We start from the raw sequence: 27,270 nt of genomic DNA on the forward strand, positions 1-27,270 counted from the left end.
ACATAAATTATTGCAATAACAAATACCTTAAAGTAACTGTAGACCCTCTGGGCCCTGATTCTCCACAGCCTTGCACAACCGTGCCTACACGTACCAGTTCAGAATCCTCCAGTCACTTATCCTAGTGGTAGCATTTTATACCCATTTTGAACTCACTGGGCCTCTGTTACCCTCCATCTTGTGTGACCATTTACACCAATGCGAATTCAGAATGGTGGCATTTTACACCCACCTGACCCTGTTGTGAATGACCAAGTAAGCAACAGGGCAATGGAAAATCAAGTCTGTGGAAGTGCAAGTGATTCTATGAAGCTCAAGGCAATGGAGAGTAAGGCACACAGCCCAGATCCTCAAGGGTATTTAGGCATCTATCTGCCAGAGATGTCAATGGAAGCTAGGAGTCTAAAGACCTTTGAGGATTTGGCCCACTGTTTCTTCAGAGCTCTGCTTTAACTTTCCATTTGCCATGAAAATTACTCTCCCCAACCAAGCTAATAGAATTTCTAAAAATGCAATTGGAACAGAACATTTATTAACTTGTAGTTTCCTACATTTGAAATTAGTTTGTTTTAATCTGTTAACCAAAATAAAACCTCCAACAACCCGATGCAATTACAGTACAATTCACACTGAGCCACAATTGACTGTGCTGCCGCTCAATAAACGGACTAGCTTAATGGACCAGTTGCAATTAGATTAACGAAGTTTGCTGGAGCCCAACTCGTGAGCTGCAATAAACCACAACAAGAGGAAACCGGCAGTTCCGTGCCAACTGGTTGCAATTTATTGCTGTCAAGGAGGCTGGTCGAAGAAAGAAATGCCAAAAAAAAAAAAAAAAAAACAATCACATGGACAGAGCCAGAATGTTAATATATGTAATTACCCATCAATATAGTCAACATTGAAGTCAATGGTTTCGTATCTTCCAGCAATGATCTGCCCGCAGACTTGTATTACGTTTCCTGTTTAAATGAGAAAGAAAATGAAGGGATTATTTTTAAAGCAGTATGCTAATGTTTGTGGAGTAAGGCAGCTAGCAAAGTAGGGGTTAAGGGCCAGATTTACTAAGGGGTATTTAATAATTATTATTTGTATTACCAGAGTGCCTAGAAGTCCCAGTCGTGGCCCATTGTGCTAGGCACTGTACAAACATAGAACAAAAAGACAGTCCCTGCCCCAAGAGCTTACAATCTAAAAGACAAGAGACAGCAGATGGATCAAGACAGGGGAGCGGAAGGAAACAATACAGGTGCCTCGTAGGATCTACAAAAGTCCTTAAGCCGGCAGGCACCTAGCTCCCATTGACCGTCCACAGGAGTCAGCTATTTCACTCACTTAACTGAAAACTCGTTTTTGGTTTTAAACTGAGAAATTCGATTTCTTGTTTTTCCAACAGACATCAACCATTTTTGACAAAATGAAATAAAAAGCCATGTTCCTCTAAATTTTTCATTGGTTTAAAACAAAGTATATAATTACCTGACCAGCTTTTCTGCTGAGTCACTTCAGTTAGCCAAACAGCATCTTCTGGACATTTTTTTTTTTTATTTTGGAGACCTGAGATTGTGCTTTTATGTTAATTACAGACAAGAATCAGCTGAGCACTTGCTTAACTTTGAGCTAATGAGTAGCCCCATCATTATTCAGGAAAGCATTTAACCCCTGCTTCCCTTTAGGCATGTGAATTTCCATTAGATTATCTGCATGATTAAAATTAGGCATGTTCTTTAGCACTCCACTGAATTGGGGCGGTCAATGCAGTACTGAGACTGAATAGGTAAAAACCACAACAAAAGTCAGTGGGTCAAAATCTGCTCTCTTTGCCCCTAACTCCAGATTAACACCATTGATTTCAGTGGGCACATTTCACTTTGACACGGGTGCAACTCAGATCAGAATCTACCACCACGCATGGGAATTATGAGCTGGAAAACATGGTTATCCCCATTTCACAAGTGATTGAACAGAGGCACAGAGAGGGACAGATTTTTAAAGGAATTTAGGCACCAAGTGGGATTTTCAAGTGTCCAAGTCCCAGATCCTCAAAGGTATTTAGGTTCTGAACATCTGATGATTTCAGTGGAAGTTACAAGTCTAAGAGCCTTTGAGGATCTGGGTCTGGGTGTTTAACTCTAATTTAAATCAATGGGATTTAGGCACTAGACACTTTTGAAAATCCCAGTAGGCTCCTTTGTGCATCTTTGGCCATCTAAACACTTTTAAAAATCTGTCCCTAAATGATCTGCACAAGGCCACACAGGAAGTCAGTGGAAGAGCCGCAAATAGAACCCAGGAGTCTTGATGGTCAGTCCTCCGCTCTGAATGAGACAACACTGCCTCCCCGTTGCCTCACTGAGGTCAGTGCCAGTAGGCCTGGGCCAAGTAAGTACATTTTGCATCATGCATTGGTGAAGTGTGATTCATCAAAGCCCTGAACTTCTGCAAAGGACAGGGCCAGCTCAAGGGGTCAGAATCTGGCTTTTGTTCCTTGGGGACTAGCAGGCTGTTTAACTTTGCAATAGACATAAACTGCAAGAGGACAGGATTGTTAACTTCTTGTATCAATGTGACCCTAACAACATTTACTCCACTTCTCCCCTGGCTTTTGATTGGTAACTTCAAGGACTTTCCAATGAAGCGGGTGGAATTGAGTGGAAAGAAATTGCTGAAGAGCAATTCCTGCTTTGAGCAGGGTGTTAGACTAGATGATCTCCTGAGGCAGTGGGGGGGGGGGCAGGGGGAGCGCCTGCTCCCCCGAGCCCAGAATTCCCCAAGTGGCGCCTTTTCCAGCACCACTCCGTCTTTCGGCGGTCCTGCGCATGCGCCGCTCTGTCTTTCGGCGGCATTTCGGCGCATGCGCAGGGCTACCGAAATGCCGCCAAAAGACGGAGAGGTGCATGCTCAGGGCCGCTGAAATAAGAATAATTTTGGCGGCCTGCACATGCGCCGCTCTGTCTTTCGGTGGCATTTCGGCGCATGCGCAGGGCTGCCGAAATGCCGCCGAAGGACATGCGCCTTTTTTCTCCACCACTCCTCCTCGGCAGCAACCCTGGCTACGCCACTGTCCTGAGGTCTTTTCCAACCCTAATCTTCTATGATTCTAAGAGCAGGCTTCTGGTGTTCTCAGCAGGAACTTATTCTATAAAAAAGATGGGAGTGGAGGCAGTGCAGGGTTCACACACTGGAGTAAATAGACTTGAGGCAGTGCAGGTTGTCCTTATTTCCCTTTTTAGAGATGGGCACTATATTTGCCCTTTTCCAGTCTTCTGGAATCTCTCCCGTCTCCCATGACTTCTCAAAGATAATTGCTAATGGCTCAGATATCTCCTCAGACAGCTCCTTGAGTATTCCAGGATGCATTTCATCAGACCCTGGTAATTTTAAGACACCTAACTTGTCTAAGTAATTTTGGACTTGTTCTTTCCCTATTTTAGACTCTGATTCTACCTCATTTTCACTGGCATTCACTATGTTAGACGTCCAATCGCCACCAACCTTCTTGGTGAAAACCGAAACAAAGAAGTCATTAAGCACCTCTGCCATTTCCACATTTTCTGTTATTGTCTTTCCCCCCTCATTGAGTAACGGGCCTACCCTGTCCTTGGTCTTCCTCTTGCTTCTAATGTGTTTGTAGAATGTTTTCTTGTTACCCTTTATGTCCCTAGCTAGTTTGATCTCATTTTGTGCCTTGGGCTTTCTAATTTTGTCCCTACATACTTGTGTTATTTGTTTATATCCATCCTTTGTAATTTGACCGAGTTTCCACTTTTTGTAAGACTCTTTTTTGAGGCTCAGATCATTGAAGATCTCCTGGTTCAGCCAGGGTGGTCTCTTGCCATACTTCCTCTCTTTCCTACGCAGCGGGATAGTTTGCTCTTGTGCCTTTAATAATGTTTCTTTGAAAAACTGCCAACTCTCTCCAATTGTTTTTCCCCTTAGCTTCCCATGGGATTTTACCTACCAACTCCCTGAGTTTGCTAAAGTCTGACTTCTTGAAATCGATTGTCTTTATTGTGCTGTTCTCCCTCCTACCATTCCTTAGAATCATGAACTCGACCATTTCATGATCACTTTCACCCAAGTCGCCTTCCACTTTCAAATTCTCAACCAGTTCCTCCCTATTTGTCAAAATCAAATCTAGAACAGCCTCCCACCTAGTAGCTTTCTCCACCTTCTGAAATAAAAAATTGACTCCATGCCCTGCCCCTCCTCCAAGGCCTTGCCCCTGCTTGCTCCATCCCCCTTCCCTCCGTTGCTCGCTCTTCCCCACCCTCACTCACTGTCACCGGGCTGGGGTAGGAGGTTGGGGAGGGAGGGAGGGACGGAGGGCGGGCTCTGGCTGGGGGTGCAGGCTCTGGGGTGGGGCCAGGGCTGAGGGGTTTGGTGTGCAGGTGGGGTTTGGGCTCTGGGGTGGGGCTGGAGATAAGGCAATAAGGAGTTTGGGGTGCAGGAGGGGGCTCCAGGCTGGGCCAAGGGGTTGGGGCGTGTGGGGAGGGTCCCAGTGGCATTTACCGCGGCTCTGAGGAAGCGGCCACCAGGTCCCTGTGGCCTCTAGGCGTATGGTTGGCCAGGCGGCTCTGTGCAGTGTGCCCTGCCTTTGCACCCCCAGGCGCCACCCCCCGCAGCTCCCACTGTGTCTGATCCAGAGGATATGAGTCTTACTAACTATAGAGCCTTGACTTCATAGCTCAAGCTATAGTGGCTCACGCTTTCAGCTCTATAGGCGTCTAATTTAATCCCCAGTGTATCAGCTAAAACGACAGCCCTTGCACAAGGAAGATGAAAATATGTAACATCAAAGATGTCTCCATTTTAAAGGAAGATCCCTTACCTGGGACTCCAGATGGTGGATTAATTTGGTAAACCACAGGTGTCTGTGCAATAGAAAACTGCAAGAAGAATTTTGTTGTTAAACAAACAAGCTTCCACAGCAGCCCTACAAGATCCGATTATGCCTCATTCGCAACACAGCTGGCAACCCGCATTTCAGACACACTTATTTTGGGGCTTGGCTTTAAAGTGCATTTCTACTCTGATGAGTGACTATGTAAAACTGCCCCCTTCTTATCAGCAAATTTGCTCCCCATGTGTTCTCAGAGTCAGATCTGCTGATTTGAGTGATGACAATAGGTTTCTACTGCTGGTTACTCCTGCTAGCTCTGCAGAACCAGCACAGCGAAGAGAAAAGAGAGCTGCATTCTTCTCCATCTTCTGCCTCACAAACAAAACCGTTATTAAGTTACTAATCAGTTACACTGGTGCATCCTCACTGAAGGCAACCGTCTATACAGGGGTCACCCAGGGTCTAATTTGACCTGCAGGAGAGAAGGGCAATATGATCTCATGCTCCAAAACATAACCTGATCATTGCAGAAATTGGAAACTAAGGACCAGATTATAACTCTGGGAACTAATCTGAGATGAGGAAGCCCCTATATGGGCAGAGCAGTGGGGGAGTGAGGGAGGATGCGTCCATAGGGTCAAATGCGTTCAGGGTTCCTGAGAGGAGTGTGCTCGGCAAGAAGCATTTGCTGCTCCTATCTAAGAAAAGTAACCTGCTTTCCCACTCCCATGCAAACCCTCCACCACTACCTTGTGTGCACGGAGTGGAGATCGCAGACACAGCCCCTCTGGGGTGGAGAGCATTCCTAGCCCTAGTCCTTTCCCTTGGTGCTCCTTAAGTCCTATGTCTCTGCCTCTTGAGCAGTGTCATTGCATGCAGGAAGGTGTCACTACAGTGTCTCCCCACTAGGGTACAGTCCTACATATTTCCTCTGTGCATTGCCCAGTTGACCACGGGTACCGTGGCACAGAGCTGAACCAATCATTCCTAGCAAAAAACCGAGTCAATGACATTTTCCTCTCTTTCTGCTCCTCATGTGTCCGCGAGCAGCCTGAAATTGTCCCGAATTCCTTTGTTCCTTCAAAATTGCTGGCTGAATCATTTCTACAAATATTTCCAGGCCTGCTAGTGAAGGCAGGGGGCTGGGCTCGATGACCTTTCGGGGTCCCTTCCACTTCTAGGAGAGAGGATATCTCCATATAATAAAGTAATAAATAAATAATAAATGATGACAGTTTGTATGCCAACGTCTGCAATCCAAGCATTAGTTTTGATTGGAATTACAGCTCACACGGCATCGCTTGTTTTACCTGAACGTAACTCTTAGACTCAGGTTCCTGGGGTGCGAGTTTCAGTTCGAAACCCTGCTGTTTTCTGTGAATATTACTGATCTTTATAGCATGCCTATCCGTTGCTCTGGGAACTGTTTTCCCATATGCAGTTAACACTCCCTTCAAGCATTCCTGCCAGTTCACTCCTTCTCTAGACTGTTGTTGGAAAGCAAGCATAGGCAGAATGAATACGGAGCCAGCTCCTCCCCTGGGATAAACTGTCATAGCTTAAGTGACCTCCTCCAGGACCCAGATCCTTGGATGCTTTACACAAGCCAGTATCCACGGAGTATTGTGGGAGGTATTTACCCTGCTCCAACCATAGAAAGGAACGGCTGGAAGGAACTTCAAGAGGTCCTCTAGTCCAGCCTCCTGCAGGATTAAGTGTATTGGGGGGCGGAAGGTTGGCTTCTTCTGAGGCTTCAGGGACTGTCCAGTGTTAAGAGCCAGGATGATGGATTAGATGGACCAACTCCTGCGTTCCTAGAAACACGCAGCATTTGGGATTTTCATGAGATTATGTCATCCCAAAACTGGACAACGTGTGCACTGCAGTTTCAGCTGCAGTGGTCAGAGCATGGTAAAGAAGCCCAGTTTTGTGTTCCTGGGAGGCAGTGGATAGGCACTGGACTGAGAGGCTGGAGATCTGGGTTCCGCACATGGCCTGCTGCCTGACTGTGGCCAAATCACTTTGCATCTGTGCCTCACTTTCCCCATCTGTAAAATGGGAAGGATGATTCCGATCTCCCTTTGTGAAGCACTTTGAACTCTCCAGATGAAAAGCACCATGTAAGAGCTAAGGGCCAGCTTCACAAAGGAATTTCGGGGCCTAGTGGGATTTACACTGACTGTCAGGGGGAGGTAGGCACTTTTCTAAATCATACCACGTGCCTATCTGCATCTTTAGACACCTAAATACCTATGTGAATCTAGCCCCAAGTATTACTAATGGGCTAAAGTAAACCCTGATTCCATTTACATCAATGGCAAACTCCTATTGATTTCAATGGGACCAGGATTTATCCCTATTAAAAAGTAAGTAAGGGTCTCCTACACTCTCATTCTCCCACCCCATGCCCACTATTCCTCTCTCTCGCAGATCCTAGCCATCTCTCCCTCTCCCTTCCTGACATATGCTTATATTCTGGAGTCAAGCACTCAGAGTATCCCCTCGAGCAACCTAAGTCCTGGCAGAGCCAGGGTCAGACTTTCCAGGACTTCACAACATTGATTCCCTCTGAGCTGTCACGTGACACAACATAGCATCGCACTCTCGGATACATTCTGGCCTCTCCTGAGCTGGAGACATAGCAATCTAAAAAATTCATGAGCATTAGCATCAAGCTCCCTTCACGCCGGTCATCGCAAAGAAGAGAGATCAGCACCGACCAACAGCCAGCCAGACTGGCTGGAACAAGGAGCAGATTAGAACAGTGAGGCAACAGCTACCAACGGATAGGAAAACCTTCTGTGAGCAGTTCAGACTTGTCACTGCCTGCAGCGGGTTTTGCAGTCTACTGGAGAGGCCAAATTAATTTTTTAATATTCATGGCTCACAGGTTTCCAGTCCCAAAACAAAGAGACACATTGTGTTTTATTTAGCTTGGAATGTGTCTCATTAACAGCATCCCCTGGTGATTTTTCATCAGCTCTCTAAGCTAGCTGAACTGCCCAACGACTTGTATGTTTTAATGTGCAATTTGCTGAAAACGTCGGGCTCTCCCGCTCACGCCTGGAAAAGAGCTAGACAGGACTGACGGGCACAAAGGGGCTTGTTCTCTAGCAAACAGCTATGGCTGAGGGTCCTCTCTGCAAGGGTTAAGTGATCTCTATTACCCTAGAATAATACTACTAAATAATACACTGCTCTTATAAATCCTGATCCTGCACCCATCTGAGTCACTGGTGCTTTTTTCATTGACATTAGTCGGAGCAGAATTGAGAGTTTTAAAAAAAGGAGCCAAGTGGAATCATCCTTATTTTACAAATGGGGAACTGAGAAGGTAAATGACTCTGGCAAGCTGCCACAGTAATTCGCAGGTAGAGGTGGAAAGAGAACTCAGCCTTCTTCTGCTCTTACCAGTGCCTCCATTGCTGCATTGGAAAGACAAAACACAGCATAACGCATCTTCTTCTGCATGTCCTGGCTTCACCCACAAGCGGAAACACACCAGGAAAAGTTCTGCTGGAGAGGGGCAATTTTAGCAACCAGCCAGGTGCTCAAGCCACAGCCAGTTATTGGGATGGAATATTAATTATTTTGTGTAATGCCAAAAGTAGCCTTTGTACCAGCCTTAGCGTCACCAAGGCAAAGCTGGGAGAGAAGGGGGGACAGCGATCATGAGGACTGAATCTGATTCTATGTCCTCTCTGATAGGCTGAGGTAAGGGTCTGTGAAAAACACAAAGTCTATCCATATTTGACTTCTGGTGTGCGTGGGTCAGGGCCCATGAGACTGCAGACTCTGCAAAAACACATCTGTATAACTAACAGCTTAAAAAGTGCTTGCTTAATGGTTTTTCTTTGACTGACACGTTGTTGATGTAATTGTAACAGTCACTAACACAAAAGGGGTTGACAGGTCTGAGGAATTTGTATTTGACCTTTCGGATATCTCTTGGAATCCCCAGCGACAGGCAGGTAGCTGGCTACTTGAACCTTCTCATTTGACCACTCGAGACCCCTCCAGACCATGGGTAACTATTTTGGGGAGTGATCTATAACCTATTGTGTTTGTATGCTCTCAAGACTAAATAAAGCAGAGACTGAGTAACGCCATTCTTGTAAAAGTGCTGGAGACTAATAAAGTGAAGGCTTTAAGTAAAAGCATTTGATTTTGTGTGATTTATGCCAGCCCTATAGCAGACAGAGGTGCTGCATCTCCCTTGGTTTATTTCCTGATATCGCCTTGCGGACAGTAAAGTTACCAAGAGCTTTGGCATTAGGAGACCCCAGGTAACACTCCCAACAAGGCCAAAGCTCACAAAGAACTGGAAACCTTGAAGGCAGAGCTGATCTCAAGATTTCCCATAGAATTTCAGAGTGACAAAGTTCAGAAATATCTGGATGGGGGCAGCAGTGGCTGACTCCACCCCTTCCCTGATGAACCCATGGTTTTGGTATACAGAGCTCTTGGGTTATCATGGGCTTCGTGCCATAGCCCATAGGGCTAGCTTCCCTTTATTATATTCAATGTCTTGCCTTCAATTGTACATTTATTATGTTTAGCAATAATGCAAGGAACCTACAAGCCTGTACCCTCTAAGACATTTGCTTAGGAGCTGTACAAGCCTTGAAGGGAACTAGAAGTAGTGTGTGTAGGGGAGAATTTTCTCCATAATGACATCAGCCCACCACAGGAACATGAGCTAACATCAGCTTCTGGATAGAACATCTATAAATGTCTAACCACAAGAGTACCATAGCAATGAATTGACGTATATGATCAGTTGAGAACATTAATATTCTAAGGACACCTCAACATGAGTAGGATGAGGAAATACAAATAAGGAAGAGGGGGGAAAACCCTCACATCATAAAAGTTGTAGTCCAGCCTGTGGGCAGTCGGAAGGAGAGATGTAGCCCTTGGGAGGTGCCCGAACGATAGCCACTGGCAGTCAGGAGGAATCTGATGGGTGATGAGGGAGATAATGGCTACCATTTCAGGTTGTTCTTCAAGGGATGGTGAGAATATATGGATGTTCAAGTATACATTCTGTAGTATCTCTACCTACTTTACTGAGCTGGAGTGTTTGTGACTTTGCTAAATGTATTAATACATTTTTGTAAATATAGAAAACTTCCTGTGGTGTGAGTGTTACAACTGGGCACATCGGGGCTCCCAACTGTACAATTATTTTAACAACACTGGGCCTGATCTGGGGACAAGAACCAGTCAACCTTCAAAGTGATAACTGGGAATTCTTAAGTAATCAATATAATTAATACATAATCTATGGATCGGGCTACAGAGCACCCTTCTGAACAGGCACAATTGGAAGCAGTATAGTCCAGTCGATAAGGATCTGGACTAAAACTCAGGAGACTATTCCTGGCTCTACCAGTGACCTGCTGTGGGACCTTGGACAAGTCCCTTCATCTCTCTGTGCCTCTATTCCCCCTCTCACTATTTCTTTATTTAAACTATAGACTGTTGGACAGAGACACTCTCCTACTATGTGTTTGCACAGGGCCTAGCACTATCAGGCATCTAGACACCAATGTAATAATATTCATAATAGCATTTTGCCATTGCATGCCTTAAAAATGCAAAAAGAGGGTGATTATGACCCATATTGTCACATAATCACAGACAAAGATCTCCTGGGTCATCTAATCTATCCTCTGGGAATAAGATGACCAGATAGCAAGCTTGAAAAATTGGGATGGGAGTGGCGGGGGAAAGTAATAGGCGTCTATATAAGACAAAACCCTAAATACCGGGACTGTGCCTATAAAATCGGGACATCGGGTCACCCTACTTGGGAACCAGTGCTAGATTATTCCTCATCCCCAAGCACTTTGTCAGGGCTAATTTTAAATGATTCAAGCAATAGCGCAGCCACCTCTTCCCAACCTAGGAGATAGCACTTTCCGAATTTCCCCCCGCCCCAACAGTCAATCAAAGTTCTCTTCTGCTCAGCCGGCTACCCTGAGTTGCAACCCCCTTTGGATTATCTTTAGCCATTTCCTCCCATCCCTCCTTGGAGTTTACCTTGAAAGTGCAGTTGTCACAAGGCATCCCACCCAGGTTGCTTATCACCTGCCCATTGGCAATCACCTCCAGCTGGTACAGCCCCTCCTGCTGCGAGGACCTTCAAAGGAAACAACAACTCATGTGTTTTAAAGTAAAACGGGCCAGATCCTCTGCGGGTGTAAATCCATGTAGCTCCATTGACTTTAATCTCTGTAATCTCTTTAATCTAATTTGTCTCCTCCTTAGAAGAGGGGAGAAGGCAAAAAACACTGAGGTTGACACAAATGAACAAGTGCAGAACAGGGATGTGGAGGCAGGGACAATAACAGAGTCAGAGGGGGACGCTGTGCCATGACCCCAGGCAAGGGGCACCGCTCGCCAGAAGAGGACTCACCAACCAGTATAACAGCCTGGCAAAGGACATTATAGCAGGTATAGCATGGGCAGCAGCTGTGGAAGTTTTTCATCGCCAGCCAGTATGCCCCAAATTTAACCTAGAAGGACCACCTCTAGCCACCTGGGTTGGATTTCAACAAAAACCCTACATGTGTGGCTCAAAATCCATGAGTGCCCCTTTAAGAAGTATTGCTCTTGCTAGCTGTAGAGAGCATACTCCCCAATTTTCAAAAGACTCTCAAAGCTTGGCCTAATCCTGCCGGGCCTAGGGGTGGGGATAGTGAGTCTTTCACTTGGATTAAGAGCTTTTAGGACCAGAAGGGAACCTTTAGAGTCATCTAATCTGACCTGCTGCAGAACACAGGCCTGAGAATTCCTCCCCCACCCCTCATGATTCTTACAATGGAAGATTTATTCTTCCCACTACATATGAATGCTATTGAGCCCAGTAACTTGCGGGTGAGCAAAATCATCTCCCTTAGAAAGGCATCTGGTCTTGATATAGAGATCCCAGATGATGAATTTACCACGCCCTTTGGTGAGTTGGATCACTGGTCAATTACCCTCACTATTGAAAATCTGTGCCTTATTTCCAGTTTGAATTTTTCTACCTTTCCAGCCATTAGATCCTGGTAGGTCTTTTATGCTACTGGTTCAAATAGTCATTGAAGCTCGCACGCATTCAGAAAACAACAAGAAAACGTCCTCACATGGTTTCCTACAGCATCTTCTGCCTAGAAAGTCCTTTCTGAACCCCTTTAATAGAGTGCTGTACCTCGTTTTGCATCTGATGATGGATACATCGAAATATACAGGATGGACATCACACCGTACTGGAGGCAGAATGGGATTCACTAGGGACACTTCCAGCAAAGACCCATTGGTGGAGTACATGAACTGTAACTGGGGAGATGTCAGACCTAAGCAATCCATCAACAAACATTTCGTAAGTGCAGGATCCTTTAGTAGTCATGACAACAACATATTAAAACATTTACAGGGTGCAATTCAGATTGTGTCTAGCAACAGCAGTGCCAGCCCCTAATCAAGGATTTTAAAACCAAGTGTGGGGCGTTGTCTTTCATATTAAAACATGGTTCATCTTCCTACTCTTTGGGGTGAACTGCTTTTAAATACTTACCAGGCAATCTCTCCCATATACATTCTGTTATAGAGCATTCTGCTTGCACTGGGCCTGATACTCTACTACCTGGCACTGTGGCATTTTATACCCCCTTTCTACATATTTTGCCCAGTTATACATGACTAAGCCAAAATGTTCAAACTTGGGCACCAATGGCAGGCACCAAAATTCGTATTTAGGCACGCACAAATGGCCTGATCTTTCAAAGATCATAGAATCATCATAGAATCATAGAATATCAGGGTTGGAAGGGACCTCAGGAGGTCATCTAGTCCAACCCCCTGCTCAAAGCAGGACCAATTCCCAACTAAATCATCCCAGCCAGCTTTAGGATGTTTGTCAAGCCTGACTTTAAAAACCTCAAAAATGCTCAAAAGATGCTGAGGAACTGCAACTCCTTCTGAAGTCAGTGCTCAGCACCTCTGAAAATCAGGTCATTTATTTATGACCTAAAGAACGGAGCACTGGACTGGGACTCAGGACACCTGGTTCTATTCCTGCTTCTGCCACTGGCCTGCTGGGTGACCTTGGGCAAGTCATTCTGCCTGATCTGTGCCTCAGTTTCCCCCATCTGTAAAAATGGGGATAATGATCCTGACCTCCTCTGTAAAGTGCTCTCAGATCTACTGATGAAAGGTGCTATATAAAAGCTAGGTAGCATTATTTATATGGATAATTTGGGGCAAGCAAGTTTGACAATTATGGCCTATGTGACTGACAACGTTGGCAACTCTTGTGATTTTATCACAAGTCTCACAATACAAGTGATGGTTTTCTTAAAGCCTCGGCTAGTGGAGTCATGTGACTATATGAAAATCTCAGCTTTCATTTAAAAAAGGAGTACATTTCTAGCTCTTATGATTTCAGAGAAAAGCATGTCAGTGTTACTGAAGTGCACCCTAAATGCTCAAAATCCAGAAGGCAAATAAAAAGAACCCAGCATTGATTATTTTTTAAAAAATCTAATGATTTTTCAACCCAATCTCATGATTTTGGAGTACCTGACTGCTGTGTTGTTGTGTGGGGTTTGTTTAGTTTTGTTTTGTTTTACATTTATGGTTGCCAATACCAGAATGACAAATTAAGAATATAAGAACAGCCATACTGGGTCAGACCAAAGGTCCGTGTAGCCCAGTATCCGGTCTTCTGACAGTGGCCAGTGCCAGGTGCCCCAGAGGGAATGAACAGAACAGGTAATAATCAAGTGATCCATCCCCTGTCACCCATTCCCAGCTTCTGGCAAACAGAAGCTAGGGACACCATCCCTGCCCATCTTGGCTAACAGCCATTGATGGACTTATCCTCGATGAACGTATCTAATTCTTTTTTGAACCCTGTTACAGTTTTGTGTTTCAAAACACAGCTGACCTCTGGTCATTCTTCCAAGTGCCCCATTTTATCCAACGATTTCCACCAATTACTAGCAGCCTCCTCAAACTTACCATCCAATGTCAGGGTGATCCATGTTCCTCCAGCAAGGCTGCCCTCCTGGGGTTCAGTGAATAACTTTGCAGATGCCACTGCAAAAATAACCCAGATACTTCAGGATGAAATGTAATACGGCAGCAGAATCAGTCGTGTGCAGCATGCATCTTTACAATGGCATTAGCAATGCTTGAGACACATTTCTGCACAGGTGGTTTACTATCAACATATTCCGACACAAAGTATATTATCTTCCCTAAATAAACAAATCCCAAACAGCACAACTGGAGGAACTAAAATAGATTAGAAATACATAACATGTACACACACATGTATATAGAATGAATACAAATGGGTGGACATATAAAGTCCAATGAGACATAAGCTCCTAGGTGCTTAAGTCCCTTTTGAAAATGAGACAGATATCTAGGCCTTGCTATGCTGAGCTTACAAGCCTGACTGCAGTCACTGTGTTGCCCCAGCTTTGCTACACTTGTAGAGTGTTCTGTTCTGCAGAGGAATTGGTGATAACCCACTCTAGTTAAGCCATGGAACATTTTATTGGAAAACTATATAGAGCCCCTGAGAGCAGATACAAAGAGCTCCTTGCCAAGTGGGACAGCCAGATGAAGGAGCTGTGTTCCACACCATTCAGAGATTCTGACTTGTGTTTAGGTGGATTTAGCAAACGTAGCAGAGGCTAGAAACTGAGAATGACGTCCCTTAGTTATTCACAGCAAAGACAGCAACGGAGCAAGCTTCCCTTGCCAGTGAATGACCTTATGGGACCACCTATGAATGGGAGAACATTGCAGTTCCCATTCCAACAGAGGACCTCTGCTGAGGCTATCAACAAGAGCAGTAGTTATGATAATGGTGTGTGAGATATGGACATTTTTCCACTAGGAACTAGACTGGGATCCAAATATGTTTCACCAAAATCATCAGACAAAACCATCAGATGACAAAAACTTTTGTCCACTACTGGCCTGAGTTAAATTTGAACCAACAACCTAGATGAGATAGTCGTTTACTGCAGTGAAAAAAAAATCACTGCCATTTGTCCCAGCATTGGAGTATCAGGTAGGTGAAATATTGCACTGGACATTGCCAGTGGTCTCTATACACTGTTATTACAGACCCAACCATGGACCAGCAAAGTGGCACATTCTGTATACTAGCGACCATACTGCATGAAATGCTGCATGTTACTGCCAACGCCCTATGGCATCCAACTTCGTCCTTTCCGCAAACCACTTCATAAGCCCCCTACAAAGGCAGAGCCCCTTGCAAAGTTTCTCCCAGACTACCAACAATCTCACTGCCTTCCCAGTGGCATTCGTTCCTTTGTCCTGCTGGCCCCATAGATAATTGTTTGAGAGCCATTGCCTTCTAGCACTCACCTGCAAAGAGCAGCAGCTCCACGTTCAAAAAGGACGGTATCAAAGTGTTCATCTCTGGTCCTGGACTTCAACTGCACAGGAGATTTTCCCTGAGATCGCTCACATCTTCACAGGTCTAGCATGTGGCTTTAGTACCCGCACTCTTTCCCTGTAACATTAAAAACCTCTCTCTATATTCCTTATTCACATGACAAGCCTTCAAGGCAGGCCATGGTGCTCTGAGTCATTGTTCTGCCAGGTAGGAAGGGCTGTTTCCTGAAATCCAAAAGCGCCTCGTCGAGAAATTAATTTCATCTCATTCACTAGTAAAGGTTTAAACACACATGGGGCTGATAACAGCACATGAAGCCTCATCCACTCCAAGAGCCAGATTTTCAAGTGCTCCGCACCCCGCGCCAAGTTTTCCCAAGCCCTACTTGGCACCAAGCGAGAGATTGTCGAGAGTGCTTAAGGGAGTTAGGTGCACCATTCCCTCGGAAGGGCTACGCTAAACTCTTCTGGCTCTTCAGACTCTGTGCAAAAAGTGTCTGTAATTCACCTCCTAGTGAAGGTGTCCAGGGTCAGATCATCAGCTGGCACTGCAGAACACCCAGCAAAGCTAACAAAGGGCTCTGAGGTTCACTTCTTCTGCTTGGCTGCTCAAGGAGTGCTGCAGCTATATGCTACCCCTTGCACAAGGTTGGTGGCTGAAGTATGACCTACCCGAGTTTCCCTAACTATAAAATGGGGAAATTACTGCAGGGGGGAACAATCAGAGAAGGCTCAGAGTCTTAGAAAATCTATCGGGTCTCAACTCTGGTGCAACTCACAAATCGAGGAAACAGGAAGGGGGGGACTAGAGCTAGCAGGAAGGTGTAATTTACGATGATTATTATGGTAGCGTCTGGAGGTCCCAACCAAAATTAGGGCCCTTTGTACAGACAGCCCCGGCCCCAAGGAATTTAAAATCTAAATAGACAAGATGGACAGACAGTGGGAGGGAAAATAGATATGGGGAGGTAAAGTGGCTTGTCAGTGGCAGAACCAAGACTAGAACCCAGGAGAGCAGAATACCTGGGGCAGGTTTAGAAAGGAACACTCTTTCAGGAGAGTGGGCGTTGTTCGAGGGAACCAGGCTGGGACACAGACACATGCTGGGAACATATGAAGGAGTTAGGGCTGCCTACGTTACCCTTGGGGGATGGTAAGCCTGTATAGGTAGAGCCCTGGGCGGATAAGAACATAAGAACGGCCATACTGGGCCAGACCAAAGGTCCATCTAGCCCAGTATCCTGTCTTCCAACAGTGGCCAGGTGCCCCTGAGGGAATAAACAGAACAGGTAATCATCAAGTGATCCATCCCCTGTCATCCAATCCCGGCTTCTGGCAAACAGAGACTAGGGACACCATCCCTGCCCATCCTGGCTAATAGCCATTGATGGACGTATCCTCCATCAATTTATCTATTTTTTTACCCAAAATTTGTATCTGCAGCCGATCCATGATCCGCAAAAATGGTTCACGGATATCTGCGGATTTGCAAGGCTCTCAAGATAGGCATGTGTGTAGACTGTTGTTCGAGAATCTTTTTTTTCCCTCTGTACTCTTTGTTCCTACTGCAAAACAAACAACACAGACATCTACCGGGTGACCGTACGCACCACTGGTCACAGACTGCCAAAGGGAAGAACCGCAGGTCGGACCGGCCAGGTAAGCACAGTCAGTGTTTAATTTGTAATGAAAGAGGTGCTGGGGGTCAAGCAATTTTTTTACATTCCTAACTGATGCAGTAAGCCCAGCGGTGCCATGGCTATGACTTGCCAAGCCTTGAGGTGCCGGGCCTCTACCCTGGCACAAATTAAGCCCTGAGCACAGTAGATACATAGGATACGGTAGCCTAGGACCCGCTCTAGGAGTGGGAGAACTGTGGGATTTCACTCCAAGCTAGGGAAAGGCAAAAGGCTGACACCTGAGGGGAGGGCACTCAGAAAGACTACAAACGGGACAGAGCTGTGGTTAGACCTGGAACCATGACAGACACCTTGTAAACTTTAAGCCTGCCGCTGCTCCTATTGAGATCAACAGAGTGGATTGTTTGAATGACATCCCCCTTTCAATCCGGCAGCCATGCCCGGCCATTAATAGCTTACAGGGCACTTCATCCAAAGGTCTCCACACGCTGCACACACTTCAGTTAATTCATTGGGTCTCCCAACATCCCTGCTTGAAGCAGATACGTATTGTAGCCTCTCTTTTACAGATCTCACAGAGAAGTAAGCATAGGGCTGGAACCAGGGCTGCAGGGGGCACCCCCAGCTTGAAGTGGTTTCCATCATACACAGGGTTTACAGTTTAGTTTAATGGCTCTCAGCACCTTCACTATACAAATTGTTCCAGCCCCTCTGGAGGTAAGTGACTTAGTACAATGTCCCACGGTGAGTCTGTGGCAGAGCAGTGGCTAAAAAGCATAAGTTTTGTAGCCGGCCCTGGTAGGTAAACAACAGAAAGAGAAAACAGCCAGGTTCTCTCAACCTAAGTTGACAAATGTTCAGTAATATGGATTCCCTTCCCTCTGCTCCTCCTGCTTCCAGGTTCTGATAGAGATTAGCTATTCATATGTGGACACTATAGTAATGGAAGACATCCACAAACTAGTTTGCTTCTATCTTTTGTGGTATGAGCTCTGCCACTTTGCAATGCAATCAGTGGTTGATGGCTCCTCCTTACAGGTCTCAATGCAACTGCAATCACGACTGGCCAGATTCTACAACCTGTACTCACAGTGACCTTGCATTTGAAGCTACACACATAAAGACACACCAAAAAAAAAAAAAAAGACGATACTGCTTACCTTTTCCTATGTGCTTTTCTTCCATTGCTCAGATGAGAGATGCACACAGCTACCTCTGGTTTCAGAATAACTTTTGTGGTTTCATCCCTTTGGAACCTGACAGCTTGGTTCGATTTTGTTGCTGTTCTGGGACAAGGGTGTTCTAAGCACTAACTCCAATTGCTCTGCAGGTAACTGAATCTTACCAGACTAGTTTGTGTGCAGGTTTAAAAGCTCAGAGCTATCCCTAGGGCAAGTTTAATAATTAACCTAAGCTCCTTATGCTATTAACCACTTTGCTCCGAGTCTTTTGTTAATGACCATGGGGAAAGCAACTTGGAATTTTTCTCCTCTTGAAATAGGATTTTGTATGTGCAATGAAAACAAGCACATTTTCAAATCAATCAATTTTGTATTTTTTTTCTTCCCATTGCTTCCATATGAAAAATAAGCAACACATCAATGTTCCCCAAAACACCAGTCAGCAGAGTTGGAAGTAACTTTCATAACAAAACCCGCAACCCAAGGAGTTTGGGGTTTTCTGGCAAACTACAGTCCAAATTTGCCATAGTTTCACAAAGCATCTCTGAGCTTGCCAAGAATTTTAGCCAAGTTTCAAGCGAGGCTGGGGTTATGTTCATGGTGTCCGGTGAAATTTGGTGGCTTCCTGGGACTTCCATACAAAACCAGGTGTGGTCATAGAAGTTTTCACCAAGATTCACTCTGACATTTTGGGCTCCTGGTGCAACATTACCCACCCAAAGTAAAAATCAGAAAGAGATGCACACAAACCTCTGAGCTGACACCACAAGATTTTATTCAGCTCTATTGGTCACACTTCAATGGGAGTCTCTCAAGCATGAACAGCCCCATGTTTTACTATCATTCCAAAGATCTGCCTTAAAAATGAGTTTTTTTTATTTCAAATGTCTCTCTCATAAATATTTTTGTTTAAATTATCAGTCCCAGGATCCTCACCCAAATAGCCTTAAAATCCCAGCTTCTAGGATGGGTGAAAGCTAGCTACAGACGTGTTAAATCCCATGTACAATCGATGTGTGTACACCGGGTGCTATTCCTTGCATCCCCTAGCACAATGAGGCACTGGCTGGCCTGTATTCTTCACCAGTGCCTTCTGCTGGATGAAATCAGAACTGCTCAAGTGTTGGTAATCAAGCTTGCACCTAGTGGCTTGATAAATAAAGAATGAGCGTAAGACTTGATACTATTTGCACCTACAGGTGAGCCTCTTTTCCCACAAGCAATAGAGACCTGGGGCTTTGGAGAAGAGGCTCCAAGATCTAGTCTACATGTTCTGCCTGTTTTGGGTGAGCTGCCCACGTGACAGCAGCCTGGCTCTGGATTCATTCCATATTCTTATGACCCACCAGCAGGGGACTGAAGCTATACAACTCACTTGCGCTTAAGAACATAAGAACAGCCATACCGAGTCCCACCAGTGGTCCATCTAGCCCAGTATCCTCTCCCGACAGTGGCTTAGAGTACAGTGTTCTTATTTACCCACATCCCCGGGCTCCTGGCTAACTTGAATGGAGCTTGCCTGGAGACTTGGTAATAGGGGTTTCTGGCCAATGGGTTAAGGAGAGGGGATTTTAAACACCGGTTACTACAGCCCTAACGTTTGAAGAACTGGTGTTTTCTGCACTCCTAGGGAATCTTACTTTAAACAGCAGGTGTCACTTTAAAAGAGAGTCAAATTTAAATCCATCTGCCCTGCTATTGCCATCTATTTCCACTTGAGGCCTTGATCCAGAGACAAACCCCTCTGGGTCAAGTCACAGGTGGTCAGTTTTCAGGAGAGTTCTGCAACACTGCTCAATAGCAGAACGGGCTACATGTGGGTTATTCCTTAATCAGGGCCCTGCGTCTCAGCTCCTAACAGCCAGCAATAAGGGAAGCCCAGCAAAATTTAACCCTAGCCTGTCCTACAGTATTTTGTCTGTCTTTAGTTTAATTCATTTCGTGGGATTGTATTACACTGATGTGCAGAACCAAGGACGGCAGGGGGGAAAATATGCAACATGGAGAAAAACTTTAAAGATGCAGATAATTTGTGGCAAAAATTAAATGTTTGTTGTTTTTTTGAATCCTTGTCTTCTTGCCACTTAGCATTTTGCTCTCCGCAAACGGCTCTAGATTCAGACACCAACAGCAGCTTTGGCCTCGGATGCTAACAGTGTTACTGGCAGTTACTCCAGTAGCAGTGTGATCCAGCGGATAGGACAGCGGTATAGGAGTGCGACAGCCTGTGTCCTGTTCCCAGCTGCGGACTTTCTAGTGTGCTAAGTCACCTGATCACTCATTGCCTCAGTTTCCCCATGTGAAAAATAGGCATAATTATGTCTGTCCATCTTCATAAATCATTGTGGGCTCTAAGCATGACAAAGTGGTATAAAGTTGAAAGTCTCACCAAAACAACCTAGATTTGCAGGTTCAGAGGAGAGGGCTGAAGTATATACACGCTCTGCAACAATCATAATTCAGGTAAGGCTGTAGCCATAACATATTCAGATCCCTCATACTGCAGGGCCTTTAACACTAACAGAAAGGAGACCGCTAAGGAATAACATTGACCAGAAACCTGGGCTCCTAATTCTTTCCTACATCCCCAGGGGCAATGGTGGAGTCACAAATGGGGCTCCCCATGTAAAATGTAATGGGTCCCCAATAACAGACTGACTAGTGTGTTTGGATGCGACAGCCCCCTACTGCACAGGAGGGCAGGCTACGCAATCTTTTTTATATGCACTGCTGTATGCTCAGAGGCAGGTTGTCATCGCTAGAGGAGGTGATGCCATGGTCTCCCCTCCACTAGCTTTAACTTCCAGCCAAGGCTCCATACAGAGGCTTCCTCGTGCATTGAATCTGCACATCCTCCGCCCATCCCCGTCCTACCCTTATCCACTCCTACAGCTCCCCCCACATCCAGGCAGAGTTTCCATTGCCAAGAGCTCCCCCAGCCCCAGGGCCAGTGGTGGAAACCAAGAGAATCGGGGCCCATAATCCGTCCTTCCCCCACCTCCTCTTCTCATCACCTCCCAAGAGCCTCTCACCTTTCTCCAGCTGCGGGGGGGAATCTGATGAGTGGTAGGAGGATCCAAATCAATTTCCCAGCTATGGCCAGCTCCCTGTGCACAGCAACGCCCTCACCTGCTGCTGCCTGTTGTGTCAGTCGCTAACCAGCTGGCCCGTTAGGAGTGGCAAGTGAGAAGAGAGCACTGCTGTATGGGGGAGGGGGGAGGGCAGAAGTCATTTACAAGAGCATTACTGCTTGCCGCATATAGGTCTGACCCCATAGCACATCCACCAGGCAGAAGCACCTTAGGGAGAACAGTGGAAAGTTGCTGGAATGTCACCACTAGGCAACTAAGGCCCTTCACCAATGACTTTGGAAGGTCCCTAGATGTGTGGGACACCACACCAGCCGTGGGAAATAAAGGGCAGGGTTTTCACAGCTGAAACTGCTGAGATGTGCAGAGAAGGGGCAGGAAGGGGGGGGCATGTAACCCCCTGCAGGATCTCCAAGATCTTCTGCAATGCCCCGAGAGCTGCTCCATGAGGATCTGGGTGGGTATCAGCAATCTCCTGAGGACGGCTCTGTGAGATCTGGAGAGGACCACTGCAATGGCTGGAAGTTAGACAAGTTCAGACTCAAACTAAGGGAGGGCAATTAGCCATTAGAACAACTCATCAAGGGCGGTGGTGGATTCTCCCTCACTGGCTGTTTTTAGCCCAGAAGATATGCTGTAGTTCAAACAGAACTATTTTGAGGATGTTGTCTGTCTGCCTGTGCTATAAGGAGTTGGTCATTGTGGTCCCTTTTAGCCACAGAATCTATTCATCCCTTGAGGGCTGCTGGAAGAGACTGGGATGTGGGCAGTCATGCCCAGTAGTTAGAGCAGTACTTAGAAATCAGAGCCCATGGTCTGAGCCAGGCACCAGAGCCAAAGTTACAAATCAGAGCCAAGGGTCAGGACCAGGTCACTTGGAGTGAGGCAAAGCTAGGAACAAGGAGGTACCAACACTAGAAGCAAAAACAACAAGGATGCATCCGAAGAAGTGAGGTTTTTACTCACGAAAGCTTATGCCCAAATAAATCTGTTAGTCTTTAAGGTGCCACCAGACTCCTTGTTGTTTTTGTAGATACAGACTAACACGGCTACCCCCTGATACTTAACACTAGAAGCAGTCACTGAAGTGGTGTTGCTGCTAGGTGTAAGAGTCGGTCTGCTGACTCTTCTAACCAATCAGGCAGTGTAGCCAATTAGGCAGCCTACCACCAGCTAGCTGTGCTCCTTAGGTTGCCCAGAGAGGGGCTCTGCTACAGGCCAGATACCTGACAGCTGTTCCCTGAGGCTACCTAGACACCTGATTCCTGGTGGTCTGGCTGAGCTCCCGGTTGTGTGTCTTGGGGAGTTCAGTGCTCACATTGCATCAGCTTGTCATTGTTGGTAACAGTGTGTTTCTATAGGGTGAATTGTTCATGTGCTCAGAATCTGAGAATAGGTGCATTAAATGCACTGAAGCCAATGAAACAATGAACCTATACGGATAGAAACTGATCACTTGGGATCCCAAATGAATACATGTCTTTAATTTAAACTCCTGTTGCTTTCAATTTCATTGCATGAGTTAAAAAGGGACACGCAGAGATTAGAGATGGCAAAGATGTATTTGTTCTATTCACACCCTTGCAAAAGTAGCAAGGGGTCTGTTAATTGAGAATAACCTATGGCCTAAACAAAGAGGGACCACAAGCTGAGACAAATTTAGCACAGCAGCATCACACTGGACACCTTAGGGAAAGTAGGTTTTTTGTTTGTATGTTTTTAAAACTCACCTCGTAGAGATGCCAGCTCTGGGACATGGGCATCCATATTCAAATCTGCATTATGGTAACTTAGAAAATGTCCACCCATGTGTTGGGGTACATACAGTGTATGCCATTTCTAAAGGGATAAAAAATCCTGAACTGCCATCTGATTTTGCACAGGACCAACAACTCGTTCTGAAGTTCAAGGTTTTAGTTTTAGAAGTAGAATGAGGGACAGTGCTTCATAAAAGAGTCCTGGGCCTTTGAACAAACAGTCCTGGGCCATTTCTGAAGCAGACAAGAAATAATTACAGTACAGTACAAGCACAGAGGAACAGGAGCTGTTTAGCCACTGGGTGGCAGTGCTGAGTCGCTGCAGAGTTGAAAAGTGAGGATTGAAGATAAACCAAGCAGTCGCCCATCTGCAGGATGGTGCTGTGTAATACTGCTTCAGTAATAATGGTTATTAAGAGTGTGCACCTGAGGCAGGCAGCATAGGCTGGTGGTGAGAGCAGAGGTATAGGGGTCAGGAGACCTACGTTCTATTCCCAGCTCTACCTTGGGTAAATAGCTTCATCCCCAGATTCCCCTCCTATAAAATATGATCATCAAGGCAATACCCACAGCCTCCTTGCAGATCCATGGCCCCCTCGCTCAGTTGCTAGCTAGGTTCTAAAGTCTGTCTGTCTGGATGTTCAGTCTGTGTCCATCTTTGGCAATCTTATCACACCACCAAAGTTGTTGGTGCCCACCTGATTGCCAGCCCCTTGTCAGCATTCCTTGGTAAACACACTTCCTAATTCATTGGTTCCAGCCTAACAATCTCTCTGTGCCAAGAAAGCCTCTGAAACCAAACCAGCGCTGATGGAGGCGTTTGCTGGTGTCAGCTCTGAAAATCTTCATAGCTGAGCTTGTCCTGCTACTTAACTTGGAACAGCTGATGGAAGATGACAAGAACTGAAAATGTCAATCCCTTCCATTGCCTTCCTTGGCACCCAAGTTTCACTGCTGGGACACCACCACCCTCAGGCAAACCAGGCAGCAGCCCATGGCAGCAGCGTCATGGCAAGCTGTGGTGCACGGGGTGCGGACTCTGCGCACATTAGCGGTTTCTCTATGTGCTTTGATCTAGTCCCATTTCAAAGAGGACTAGATCAAAGTACATTAACAAACTGTCAATGCACATAAGCAAGGTGCACGTTGTGGACACCTAGTGCACATTTACACAAGCACAGAAGACCTGGCATGGACCACGCGGCTGGAGCACCTGGCCCAGTGGGAGCCCATGGCCCAGCCCAGCCCCCAGCAGCCTCTCCCTGGTCAAGTCCTGGACTGGGCAATGAATAAGTAAGTGGCACCCTCAGCCTGCCCCCCACTCTAGTCCTCCTGTTCTTCCTAACCCGCCCCCATGTTCTACACCTCTCCCCCTGGGGTCCTGCCCCCGGTTTCCCACTGTGGCCTAATTACCCTGCTCTAGTCTTCCTGCCCCCCCATATCCCCTCCATCTGCCACACAGGGTCCTGCCCCCCATCTACCTCCCACCTCAGCTAGCGAACAAGAGCGGCTAACCGGAGTTTTGCGAGGGACTTCTCCAGGTGAAGGAGGAGCGGTTATGTGACGCTTGGGGTAAGTTTGTTGTCTGGTGTGTGTGTGTTTGTTGTGGTATGCTTGCTACTGGACTGAAATATACTGTGTGGTCTGTTTGTTTGGGGGACCATGTACTGACCGTGTGTGTGCTGAGCCTAGCGGCCTGCTAGGCAAGGCTGAGAGCTTCTTAAGGAGGCTGTGATCCCTAAGCCTTTTAGCACCCGTCAACCCTTAACCAGGGGGTGGGGCTACTCAGGAAGACCAGGAGCAGCTAACAGGGGAGTTTTGCGAGGGAGTTTACAGGGGGAGTGTGTGTGTGTGGGGGGGGGGCTACATACACTTAATATTCCTTAAACTTCTTTAAACTTAAAGCCAAAAACACCCCTGATAAAAAAAACAAAACATCAGCAAAGGAACCAGCTGCAGGAGTAAATAGAGAATGCAGGCAGAAGTCCAGCAACAGAGTGGGGGCTACCCAGTTTATTGCACCCAATGCAGCATGTATGATTACCTGCCCTATGGGTGGTGTACGTGTGCATTCGGTGCAAGGAACTCCTGGCCCTCAGAGACTGTGTACGAGCTTTGGAGACCAGGGTGGCTGAGCTGAAGGAGCTAAAGGAGACAGACAGGTACATAGACGAGACTTTCCGGGACACAATAGAACGGTCCTTCCCCCGGTCTGACAGCCTCTGTGCTGTTGAGGAGGATGAAAGCCTCAGGGAAGGAGAACATCCAACTGGAGCAGAGGGAAACAATCCCATAATTAGGACCCTCCTTCCAGATGATGTTGTGGTATCCTCTCGCACTGAGGATACCTCTCTGGGGGAGGGAACTCCAGCTATTAGAAAGAGACAGGTACTAGTAATGGGCGATTCGATCATTAGAAACATAGATAGCTGCGTATGCGATGACCGGGAGAACTGCATGGTGACTTGCCTGCCTGGTGCGAAGGTTGTGGATCTCTCAAGACATCTAGATAGACTTATGTGTAGTGCTGAAGAGGAGCTGGTGGTCGTGGTACATGTAGCTACCAATGACGTAGGGAAGGATAGGAGCGAGATTCTGGAGGCCAAATTTAGGCTGCTAGGTAAGAGATTGAAGTCCAGGACCTGCATGGTAGCATTTTCTGAAATGCATCCAGTTCCATGCGCAGGGCCAGTAGGACAGGCAGAACTGACGTGTCTCACTGCGTGGATGAGACGATGATGTAGGGAGGAGGGACTTAAATTTATTAGGAACTGGGGAAACTTTTGGAAATGGGGGATCCCATATAGAAGGATGGGCTCCACCTAAACCAAAATGGAACCAGACTGCTGGCACTTAAAATTAAAAAGGTTGTAGAGCAGTTTTTAAACTAAGGGCTGGGGGAAAGCTGACAGGTGTGGAGGAGCACATGGTTCGGACATCCCTTAGGGGAGGAACTATAAATGGAGATTCCTGGTGTCCTAATAAGGAGTAGAGGATGGAAAATGGTAAAATACAGGTAGGATCTGATGAGAAACAGTCAAAAGAAAAAAAGTCCCATTCAATTACATCATGTAATAGGAGACAACTAAGAAGTGACTAGTTTCTAAAGTGCTTATCTTCCAATACTTGAAGTCTAAATAATAAGATGGGTGAACTAGAGTGTCTCGTATTAAATGAGGATATTGATATAATAGGCATCGCAGAAACTTGGTGGAATGAGGATAATCAACTGGACAGTCTCTATGCAAAAGAATAAATGGACACAAATCTGACAAGAATTATAACATTCAAAAACCAGTTGGAAAACACTTCAACCTCCCTGGTCACTCAATTACAGACCTAAAAGTCGCAATTCTCCAACAAAAAAAACTTCAAAAACAGACTCCAACAAGAAACTGCAGAATTGGAATTAATTTGCAAACTGGACACCATTAAATTAGGCTGGGAGTGGATGGGTCATTACACAAAGAAAAAACTATTTCCCCATGCTAATTTTTCCCCTACTGTTACTCACACCTTCTTGTCAACTGTTGGAAATGGAGCATCCTGATTATCACTACACATTTTTTTCTCCTGATGATAATATCCCACCTTAATTGATTAGTCTCGTTACAGTTGGTATGGCAACACCCATTTTTTCATGTTCTCTGTGTATATATATCTTCCTACTGTATTTTCTACTGCATGCATCCGATGAAGTGGGTTTTAGCCCACGAAAGCTTATGCCCAAATAAATTTGTTAGTCTCTAAGGTGCCACAAGTACTCCTCGTTCTTTTTAGTAATACCAGGGTACAAAATATATCAGAAGGACAGAACAGGTCATGCTGGTGGGGGAGTGGCACTATATATGAAAGAAAGCGTAAAATCAAATGAAGTAAAAATCTTAAATGAACCCAACTGTACCATGGAATCTCTATGGATAGTAATTCCATGCTTCAATAATAAGAATATAGCAGTAGGGATATATTACAGACCACCTGACCAGGATGGTGATAGTGACTGTGAAATGCTCAGGGAGATTAGAGAGGCTATTAAAATAAAAAACTCAATAATAATGGGGGATTTCAACTATCCCCGTATTGACTGGGTACATGTCACCTCAGGATGGGATGCAGAGATAAAATTTCTTGACACCTTAAATGACTGCTTCTTGGAGCAGCTAGTCTTGGAACCCACAAGTGGAGAGGCAATTCTTGATTTAGTCCTAAGTGGAGCACAGGATCAGGTCCAAGAGGTGACTATAGCCGGACCGCTTGGTAATAGTGACCATAACGTAATTAAATTTAACATCCCTGTGGTGGGGAAAACACCACAGCAGCCCAACACTGTAGCAT

The 27,270-nt window shown here is 45.9% G+C and overlaps 1 protein-coding gene across 1 annotated transcript in view; it reads right to left on the bottom strand.

Annotated features, from left to right (window-relative positions):
- PKHD1 (PKHD1 ciliary IPT domain containing fibrocystin/polyductin) overlaps positions 1-18,258 on the bottom strand; it is a 309,667-nt gene extending 291,409 nt beyond the window's left edge. The window contains exons 1-7 of the mRNA XM_034766923.1: positions 18,069-18,258; positions 15,239-15,386; positions 13,853-13,930; positions 12,042-12,186; positions 10,889-10,988; positions 4,832-4,889; positions 884-962 (exon numbers count right to left, since the gene is read on the bottom strand). Of these exons, the coding sequence (XP_034622814.1) occupies positions 884-962; positions 4,832-4,889; positions 10,889-10,988; positions 12,042-12,186; positions 13,853-13,930; positions 15,239-15,290 (512 nt within the window). The 5' untranslated portion in view covers positions 15,291-15,386; positions 18,069-18,258. The remainder of the gene's footprint in view (positions 1-883; positions 963-4,831; positions 4,890-10,888; positions 10,989-12,041; positions 12,187-13,852; positions 13,931-15,238; positions 15,387-18,068) is intronic.
- Positions 18,259-27,270: the final 9,012 nt, after the last annotated feature.

This window comes from Trachemys scripta, chromosome 3 (genome assembly GCF_013100865.1).
Source record: "Trachemys scripta elegans isolate TJP31775 chromosome 3, CAS_Tse_1.0, whole genome shotgun sequence".
Lineage (NCBI taxonomy): Eukaryota > Metazoa > Chordata > Testudines > Emydidae > Trachemys > Trachemys scripta.